This window comes from Fringilla coelebs, assembly GCF_963513975.1.
Source record: "Fringilla coelebs genome assembly, chromosome: 2".
NCBI lineage: Eukaryota > Metazoa > Chordata > Aves > Passeriformes > Fringillidae > Fringilla > Fringilla coelebs.
This window is the reverse complement of record NC_140029.1, coordinates 56,775,763-56,786,308: the sequence shown is the minus strand read 5'-3', so window position 1 is coordinate 56,786,308 and position 10,546 is coordinate 56,775,763. Positions and strand designations below refer to the sequence as shown.

Below are 10,546 nucleotides of genomic sequence, written 5' to 3'. Positions count from 1 at the left end.
TAACAAAGAAGCATTCTTGCCTGTTTAGTGGGTATTAAATCATGGATAGAAAGTCAACTGCTTATCTGGAGCTGGCATAGATTTCCAATAACTCGCTTTTCCTCAAGCACAAACATATGACAACACTTGAGGAAAACCACAGAGTGAATCTTTTATAATCCAAAAAATAATCTTTTTAGATTTCCATGAGAAAACAGCACTTATTTATTCAGTCTTTTTCTCTCACCTTGCAATTAAGTCAAGTGCTGACACAGATTACTGGGTAATTTATGCCCCAAACTGTTCAACAGAGATGATGGCTTCTAGTATTGTGGATATACAAAATAAAACCTTTATGACTTTTAATAGCAAACCCAATATATAGAATTCTTACGCAGCCACATAAACGTGGTGTAGAGGTAATAGGTAGTGCATGTAATAGGTGGTCACTGTAGTCACTGCTTTTCTGCACAGCTGTGCTCTCCAGTCTAATCTGTGTTTATAGTTAAGGACATATCCTGTTTGTGTACTATGCAGGATGATGGTGTCTGTGCCTGTGTGGCTCTGACAGGCTGATCTACAGCTTCCATTACCGTGATGTTTGGGGTGTTGCTGTCCTACCCTAGAGAATGTGGCTTAGTTTTAACAGAGATGCCCACATGGCTTGACAGGCAACCCTACAATGTTCCATCCATCCCCACCCTGCAGGTTCTTTACATCCTGCTGAAAGCTCCCTGACACTGCATGAGGTGTCCTCTTGCATGGCACTTACTCCGCAAAGCTTTAGCCTCCACAGTAAAAGTGCTGTCCCTAACTTGTCTACTCACATGTAGGCCACAATTTCTCAGCATGCAGCCAGCCCTTCATGAGCAGCTCTGCCCAGTAGTGCTCTGGTCAGTAAGCACTGACCTTAATTTTACTGAGACTAGCTTTCAACTTGAAAGCTGGGGAAGCATGAGGGAAGCAGAAGCCTGCAGAGAGGACCACACATTCCCTACCTGCTCTTTTCCTATTTGAGGGCATTGTTCTCTCCTGTACACTGAGGGACTGCATGGCCAGCAGCTGGCCTCCAGCAGTGTCTCCATTGTCACTGAGCTTTGTTCACTTGCACCATGTGTACTGATTTCAGACACCACCTGACAGCCAATGGGCTGCTAACTTCTCGACATTCTTGGCTCTGGGATAGGAGCCCTCAGGAAGCAGCAAGCATGGGTTGTCCCACAAAAGAAGGAAGCCAGGAGCTGAAGGCAATAGCAAAGCAGGTAGGGCAATGATCCCAGCCAGAAGGGCACAATCCTACAGTACCTGAGCAGGTGCCATACTGGGGATCAGGGTGAGGCAGTATTCAATGTTCAGTGGTCTGCAGTGGTGAAGCAGGTGTGAGATCAAGTCAGCAAATCAACCCAGTGGTTCAGGATCAGCAAGGCACAGGCAGAGCTAAGACAAGTCTCAAGGATGGAAGCCTGAGCTTCACTGTGGCTCCCAAGCAAAGAGCAGGAGCTTCCATGAGGCTTCCCATAGTTCCTCCTCACACAGCTCTGTCTCCAGCATCCTGATCCAAGGCTACAGCTGCACCACATCAGAGCTGCAATGGAGGATGGGCAACCTAGCCCCAAGGAGTGGGGAAGAGGCTGCAGAGCCTCTTGGTGCACTCAAAACCCTGACAACAACATGCTTATTTCCAGATTTTCATCCAGTCCAGAAGGTATCAGTCTCTTAAAAGTAATCTTGTTAGAGACAAGGCACAGCTGTTCAGGGCTGGGATGTTTACTGCAGCCCAGTAAAGTCTGCAAAGCCATATGCTGTTTGATCCTCTGCTCCCTGGCAATTTACCAAGTCAGTGTCCAGAGGGGCAATAGGTTGAGCTCTGCCAGAACGGCTGACAAATACCAGCCCTTCTGCTGGCCCACGAAGGGCCCTGAAAGCATCATAATTATATGGAATTATATTCTGCAGTATTTACTGATTCATCATACCCTAGTGATCATTGCAGTGGCTCATCTGCACTTTGAGGTCTGAACTGCAGAGATTTTGATAGGCAGTCATGCACAGAGCTAACAACAGCACCACTGTGCCATATAAATGCCCCTATCCTGACAGCCACAGTGCCTCGCTGAGTGTGATGCTGTCTTTTTGACTGACATAATGCCAGTGTGAACAATACCTTTAAGATGTCTGACATACACTTAGTGATTTGCAGGAGAAAGTGGGGAGTGTGGTAAAACTGAAGGGTTCCAGAAGAGGGTAGTCACGTGGCAAAATCAATTAGACCAGCCTGACAAAAATGTTAGCCTTGGCCTTTAGTGGAAATTATCTCTCCTTGCAACACGCCTTTAATGGCAGTCTGTGGCTATAAGTGATGGTATTATGTCCAAGACTTCATAATCCTTTACCACTTCCATGAAGGATATGTACTTGCTGTTTGTCTTTCCTCCATCCTGCTCCTTTCCAAGCCTCTCTCCTTCCTCTCCCCCATGAAGAAAATCTTTACTTCTGTAACTTTCCCTTCTCTTTAGTCTGTGAAAAGTCCATCTCTTCTCCAGCTGCCATATAAGAGAGACTAAGTGCTGAGTACTGTCCTTCAGATAAAACACACACAGTATTTCAGCTGACAGGCAACAATACATGTAGGAAAGCTAATCCTTCTGATTACAGTCATATCAGTTCAGGACCCAGTCCATCACAGGACATGGAGAAGTAACCACTTCTGTTGAAACTCCAGCACACTTCTAGCAATACAGTGACCAGAAGGAAAGGCCCTTTACATTCAGTGCCCAGTAACTTTCAGCTACAGATCCAGAATAAGGATCATCTGCTTTTGTGTTCAGTAAGCAGACCTGTTCCCTTCAGATAATGTAATGAAGAAAGAATATTCCACAGAAGACAAAATAAAAATTAAGACCTTTCTGCTGCTGTGGGGACCTCCTATTAGACCTGGTGTTCAGGGTCTTCATCCCAATGTTGCTGCTTTCAGCACACCACGTTGGGTTGAATGATGCCATAACTCAGGAGGAGTGTTACAGGTTTCTGCTCTTGCCCGTTTCTGGAAAGTGCAGCCAAAAGTTTCAGCTCCCCAGTTTTGTGAGCCTCCTGCTAACCAAGAGGACTGAGCCCGGAACTGGCAAGAGATGAAGGAAGTAAGGATGAATCAATCCAATGAATCAAGAAACTTGCAGGGCTGCTTCAAAAACTGGCTCTTGCTGTCTTGTGCTGTTTGCTAGTTCTGTCTGTTAGAGCTGTCTCACCAGAGGTGCTCAATAGACCAATCTTTCCAGGTTTTTAAAATTACAGAACATTGTGAAATCACCTCTTTGGCATAGATTAAATTGTCCCAGGGCACATGGGCAGCAGTCAAAACAGAACTGCATTTTAGGCAGTTTGGACAGAAGAAGCCCACGTGAATTTTGTGGACAGTGATGCACAAATTCATCTGGAGCAACAAACATTTTCCAGAGAAAGCTCTGAAGGCACAGAGCCCCTGACAGGAGTGCAGGGGTTTAGGTCAGTCCCTGTACAGCCCCAGGTACTCTGGTGCTCATTACCTTCAGCAGCATTATCTATTCTAAAGGTGATCAATAGAGAGAATATGCTCTAAGATTGTTTTATCACAAACAGTTGGTACAGAGGGTCTTATCTGTGGGTTTCTGACTGCCTGGCAGGCACTGCATCACCTTCTGTTTTACAGTGGAACTAATTGCTCACCTCAGTGCAGCACAGCCAACAGCAGCTACAAACTACAAAGCTCAGGCAGTGCCCTCTGTGAGCAGAGAAACACCCACTAATGGGGACTTCTCCTGCACAAAAGGAGGCATATGTGGATACATATACACACAGACATCTCAGCTTGCATATAATTAAGTTGTTAGAGCAGATGCCTGCAGACCTTTAAGAAGGACAGCACCTACATTTTTTTTATAATTGATGGCATTTAGTGCCGTGAGGTGCAACAGCTAGCCCTATGCCAGCATAAACTGCTGGTATAATTGCCTAGTGATTTTAATGAAGATTTAAGTAAGCAAAACCTTCCATGTCTTAAACTAACACAAGGCAATGCATAAAGTCTGCAATTCTCATTACCTTCTTCTAGGTCATTCTCCATCCCTTACTAATTGGTTCTATGGGCATCCCATTTTGAGTTACAATGTTTACAACCTTTTCTTGATAATCTAATGAGCAGACAGGTCAGACTCCAAATGCAAGGTGGTTTTATTCCCATTTCTTTTGCATAGTAAGTTCTGTACTGAAAACACACCTATCTGCTAGTGCTTTTCCATGTCAGTGGCTGCTACTGTTGCAACACAGGTGTGACCTGGGCGCTGACATTTCAGTGTGACTCTTCTGCTTTACAGTATTCCTTGTTACTAATTCAAGAGTTCCTTTGGTACAGTAGGTCTGATTCAAGGCTCCCGGGTTAGCTAGCTCTCCTTGACATTATTCCTTTTGCAGCTCATGTTCACCTGGAGCCTTGACATGATATAGGACTGCACAACCTCTGATAATCCACTTTCCCAATTAATAATGCTCCTTCTGCTAATTTTTTGTTGATATTTAATGACCACCACAAAGATTAACAGTTTCATATGGCTATATTCATTATTTTGAGATTTTGCTGGCAAAAATCACATGTTAGTCTTCCATTTTTAAACTGCCTCTTTTTTTTAGATTTTATTCTAGGCTTATGTTAAGGCTCATGACCAGGAAAGCTTCAATGATATATGCAGCATTATGCATTGTCCAGTTGAACTTGAATAATATAGGTTTTGTTTCCTCCATCTGTGTCAAGCTTTTAGTAATTATCCGCTTAAAGATATATTTGCCTTCTTAAAAACAGCAGCCACACAGGACACCATACCTACTTATGACAAAAATCTTTGTCCTAGAGTATATAACCTACAGACACAAAAGAAAATATCACGAATTAGCAGCACAGAGCATTGTGTGCAAAAATCCTGAGTGATTTGTACTCAGTATAGCAAAGAGAGGTTTTCAGGTGGATCAAATAATGAAACAACAACAAAAAAAAGAACAACAAAAAAACCCTTCAACAAAAGCAAAATTGAAATTATAAGCTTTGACTTGAAGATGCTGCATACAAACTGAAACATCTTAAGGATGAAAATAACCCATGAAGAAAAGTCCACCTTTAATAGACAAACACAGCAAGCAGACAAGTTTTAACACCTCAGTGCTGAAAAAACCACCTGGCATTGATAGGTTACAGAAGTAGCTGGACGTGATGCGCTAATGCAAATGGTCAGTGTTTTCTGCAGAGCAGCTGATCTCTCCTGCAGGTAGAAACCCTGAGCACCAAGGTCTTGATAAGCATTTTCTTAACTCCTGATCTGCTCATGTTCGCCTTCTGGCCTTCTCTGGATGATGGGAACACAGAGTAAGCAGGGGGATATTGCTCCCACCCTGCCTGTCACTGGCACCCGAGGGCACTGGGCACTAGTAACAGCAATAATGAAGTAGCGCTATTCTGTTAAATAGCAGTATAATTCCTTTTAAAAAGGCAAATTATAAAAAACCCCCAAACGTTCATATCGGTGCCTAGCATTTTAGGGCAAATCATTAAAGAAAAAAAACCTCAAACAACAAACCGCCAAATATAAAAGAAACACAGGAACCGGTCTGTCACAAAGAATCATTATTGTTGGGAAAGATTATTAACAATGAGCCCAACTACTCGTTAATGAGCATTGCCAAGTCTACCACTAAAACATGACAGCTTTTCTGAACGCTTGCAGGGACGGTGATTCCACCACTTCCCTGGGCAGCCTGTTCCAACGCTTCACTCTTTCTGTGAAGAGGCCATCGTTTCCTGGCCATTTGCGCTCATCCTACCACTTGTTACTTGGTAAAAGAGGCCGACTCCCACATGGCCACAAGCTCCTTTCAGGAAGGTGTCAAGAGCTGGAAGGTCGCCCCGAGCCTTCTCTTCTCCAGGCTAAACATGCCCAGCTCCCGCAGCTGCTCCTCATGCGGCGTGCGCTCCAGACCCTTCTAAAAATCCCTCCTCACCCGCAACACGCATTTTGAGGAGCGCCTTTTCGAGAACAACGCTACTGTCAATAATATAATCAATAGAGGAAACGCGTTTAAACAAACCCTTCCCCGCCACTACACGGCGGCAGGCCCGAGCCGCAGGAACGGGACAGGCGCTCCCCGCTGCGCTGCCCTCACTCCTTCCCTTCCCCACCATGGCGGCACCAGCTTCCAGGCAGCCGCCGGTCGCGGGCTTTGTTCGTCTCTGCCTGCGCCGCCTCCGCCCCTTCCTTCCCTCCGCTCCCTCCCTCCCCCCTTCCCTCCCTCCCCCTGGCCGGCCCGAGCGCCCGGAGAGGCCCGCGGGGCGGGGGAACGAGCGGGCCCCGCATCCCTCCTACCCCTCCGAGCGAGTGCCGGGGGTCTCCGCAGCGCCCGCCGGCCCCGAGTGCTGCGGGCGAGCGGCGGGGGAGGCGCCATGGCCGACCGGGCGCGGGCGGCACTCTCCGAGTCGGGCTGGTAAGTGGGGCCGAGCTCGGCCGCACCGCCGCCTCCGCCTCCGGGGGTGACTCCGAGCGGCGGGGCGGGGTGGGCAGTGCCCCGTGTTTGAGGCGTACGGTGCGGGGGGCGTCCCCGCCCCAGCTGCGCTCGGAGCCCGTCGGTGGCGGGCAGGGGGCTGTGCTGCCCCCGGTGCGCTCGGGGCCTGGCACTGGCTCGCCCTGCAGAGGAGCTCCCGGCCCGTCCCGCCGGCCCTGCTGGAGGCCTGGCGCCCCTATCCCGGGGCCACCCCGAGCTCCCTCGGGATCGGCGGCGGCCTCCTCGCCTGCCCCGGGACCGGCCGCGCCCGGAGGCCTGGCGGCTGCCCGTAGTGCTGGGGCTGGTAATTGCACGGTGCGCCCCTTCAGCAAGGGAGGCAAGATGAAAAAGTGGAGCTAAGGTAGGGTAAATGAACCACACGTGAGGCTTGAACTCGGATACTTGTGTTTTCTATGGAGTCCCAGTCGCTGGGCACGCAATATCCATTTTGGAACAACGTTTTTCAAGGAGTTGTGCTTTTCAAATACTAGCTGCAAATGCTTATTTGCTAGCCTAGAGGTGAGGTTGCATTGTAGGAAGTTTTTGTTTTGGTTTGGGGCTTTTTCATTTGTTTGTTTGATTCCTTTTGTTGAAGTGATTCACTTATTAGTCAATGCTGACTTTTCTCCATTACTACTCGGAAAGTCTTTCACCAAGCCTAAAGCTTAGTGCTACCTGCTAAAGCACAAAGCAACTTACGGAAAGTTATTTCCAATGGCGTGTTGAGGATATTTCTGTTTTACTGTTTACATTAGTGGTTGTCCTGGATTGTGGTTTCCATCTTATGTCTAAGATGGAAAAGGTTAAAGTGGGTAGCCTGTGATTTAGAATAGAACAGGATAATTTACTTAGAAGGGACCTATGACAATCATCTAGTCAAGTTGCTGATGATTTCAGGGCTGACCAAATCTTGGTATGTTATTAAGGGCACTAGCCAAATGCCTCAAACATTTGACTGGCTTGGGACATTAACTGCCACCATAGGAAACCTCTTCCAGTGTTTGACCATGCCCTCAGTAAAGAAATGCTTCCTTATGTCCTGTTTGAGCCCTCCCTGACACAGCTTTCAACCATCCCTGTTCATCTTATCACTGGATCCAGGCAAAAGATCAGCGCCTCCCTCTCCACACAGTCTGTAGAAAGAGGCCAATGAGGCTTGCCCCTCAGCCTCCTGTTCTCCAGTGCAGACAAGCCAAGGTCTTCAGCTGCTCCTCTCAGAACATGCCATCAGCTTTGTTGCCCTCCTCCATATTTCAGGATCTTCACATAGTTTTCCAATTGTGTGCACAGGTAAGGCCACGCCAGTGCTGAATACAGTGGGATAATCATCTCCTTTAACCCCCAGTCATGCTGTGTTTGTTGGGCCAGCTTTTGCTACTTTGTGGTAATAGTAACCAAGGACAGTAATTAGGTGTCCTTTGGTATGCTTCATGGATAAGTGTATCAAGATGCAGAAATATTGTTCAAAGTGGTTCTGGGGTGCACAATCCTGTGACTCCTGGCTATTGCTGAATTGAAATAATCATAACTATTTCTGCTACTTTTTATAGCATTAGCTTATTTCACGGGAATTTTGGACTCTGACATGAAACTTGCCCCTATCCTCTTCTGTACTTACACCTCTCCAAAAGTGCAAAAGTTTTCCATAAAAGTAGTTTAATTTTCTTAGTTTGCTTTTCTTGATTTCTATTGCCTATTCAAAATTTTTTCACAGTTTTCGGCCCTTGAGCTGTTTTACTGCCTTTTCAGCTGAATGAGTGCCATTGGTAAATGGCTTTCAGGTTTTTGGCAGTACAAATATGAGGTGCCTCTGAAACAGTCTGTCCCTCTGCAGTGCCCTCCTTGGGGTGTAGACTCTTGAATGGTTGTCAAGAGTTGTTATTCTTGCAGTTCTGTAGGGTGGGAGCCAGAGGCTGAAAGTTGAAGGGGCAAGTAATGGCTCATTATCAGGACCACTGGAATTATGCCTTGACCTAGTTGCATTAGGAAGAGTAATATAAAGGAGAGAGGAATTAGTACATATATTTTTGAGGAATGTGAGGTGGAGTGGAAAAAGAAATAATAATTTGGCAATCTTGCTTAGCTGTGTTCACGCACTTTAAAAAAAGAGGAGTAACCTGAACATCCATGCTTCTAACTGCTTTGCTGTTGCTCTTACTTATGATTTTTCTCATATTATTAGATCTTAGAGTTATTTAACACATCTGTGAGTGAGCCTTCAGTGGTGTTTAATGTAGTATTATGTGTTGGACTATACTGGTGATTAAATAGTGTTTTGTACCAAATTGGTGGTTACTGTTGCTGTCACCTGATGTCAGAATGATTAGTTTTCTAGTACAAAAGCAAAACTGAATTTATGTGTTAAAATCTGTCCCCACTTAAACTGCAGAAGCATTGCATGGCACGTCAAGTAAAAAAAAAAAGGTTGTCCTTGCTTAGCTTAAAATCTGCTAGTTTGTAAAATACTGCCTATATGATTGGATTTTACAGTAAGTTTCTTAAACCTTACAAGGTTAGAGAGTTAAGGTAGACATTTATGTCAGTTTCTTCAACTAGTGTTTTACCTTTTATGATTCTGAATTAAAAATAGTTATTTTTCAACTAGAACAGTAATTATATATATATATATATTTCCCTCCTCCAACCAGGTATTGCCAGAATAATCTGCTATAAAATTGTCTTTGAATTTGTAATGTTTGTCTTCAGTCTATCAATTACATTTTTGTCAGCTTCTGAAAGGTAAAGTAGCCCTACCTAGTAAACATAACAGTGGTAGGTAAAGCTGGGAGACTTTTTTTTCTTTTTTTGGTGATGGTGGTGTTTTATGAAAATGAGTAAAAAGCCCCTGTACTTTGTTGTGCAGAATTGTAGTTTTTCTGAAGAGAGATCCCTGCAGCTCTCATTGGAAGTCTGAATTTTTCAGTGCTAGTTCTTTTTGTTATGCGCTGAACTGTTCCTTGGAATGAGATATTGGCTCCAGCTAGGGGAGAGATAAGGTGTTTGTATTACATGTCAGTGAAAAAGATATTCTGTCTTGGAACAGAAGTTCTGTATTAACTCTTTATTTAATTATCAAACATCAGGAAGGCCAAGTGGCAGAATTACCCTTTTGTATTGTTATAATTACATGAATGAATTTCAGAACCAGTTTTCCAGTGTTCTTATTAAAATATGGGCCTTAGTTGGGCATGAATTAGTGAATCCAGTTTTATTACTAGAAGTGAAGTCCAAAAGAACTGCTGAATACATCCCCTTATATAAACAATGAGTCGTAAAGTACTTCTTACTGGCTTGCAACAGAATTTTTTGTAGTGTACTTTTTTAGTTTGTTTGTTTGTTTTATAAATTTCCTGGGTGGCATTTCACAAGAGAATATGAAAAGCCAAGACCTCTACAGTGTTCCTAGATCTTTGCAGAACTTGGGAATTTATTACATAGAAATGCCAACATATTGTCAAAAATGAAAAATATGCCATGGCTTACAGCAGATTTAGCCTGTGGTTCACAGATCTTGGGTCTGGTGATTGATCTCTGTAGGAAAGCAAGAGGTGCAAACTGGATAAGTAAAGATTTTTTTAATATACAGTAAATTTACTTGTGAGTTCTTTGGCAACTAGTGGAGATGTTTTTCATTGCACTGTGTGATGCCATAGAAATTAGTGACTCTATGGCAAAAAATACCACCTCGTAAAGTGTAATGCATTTTGAAGATTATGTAAACAAAGCTGTGACTATGAAAAGTTACTCCCAGAGATGCAGGGAAAATGGAATTGTACTAGATGTTTGGAAACAAAAGAATAGTGCTTAACAATCCCTGAGAAAACCTTTATATTAATGTCATTGCGGTTGTATATTCTTTGTAAGTGAAAAATATCAAGTTGATGTACAACAGACTTTTAAACTGAGTTTTTGGTATTTTAGCAAGTGAGTGATGTGCTGCATACAGGCTAACTTGGGTTTAAGATTGGTTTGTTCACATGTGTCCTCTTGTAGGACTAATCATCTGGTA

At 44.4% G+C, this 10,546-nt stretch overlaps 1 protein-coding gene across 1 annotated transcript in view; it reads left to right on the top strand.

Annotated features, from left to right (window-relative positions):
* The first annotated feature begins 6,273 nt into the window (after positions 1-6,273).
* TDRD3 (tudor domain containing 3) overlaps positions 6,274-10,546 on the top strand; it is a 95,432-nt gene continuing 91,159 nt past the window's right edge. The window contains exon 1 of the mRNA XM_084227179.1: positions 6,274-6,480. Coding sequence (XP_084083305.1) covers positions 6,440-6,480 — 41 coding nt within the window. The 5' untranslated portion in view covers positions 6,274-6,439. The remainder of the gene's footprint in view (positions 6,481-10,546) is intronic.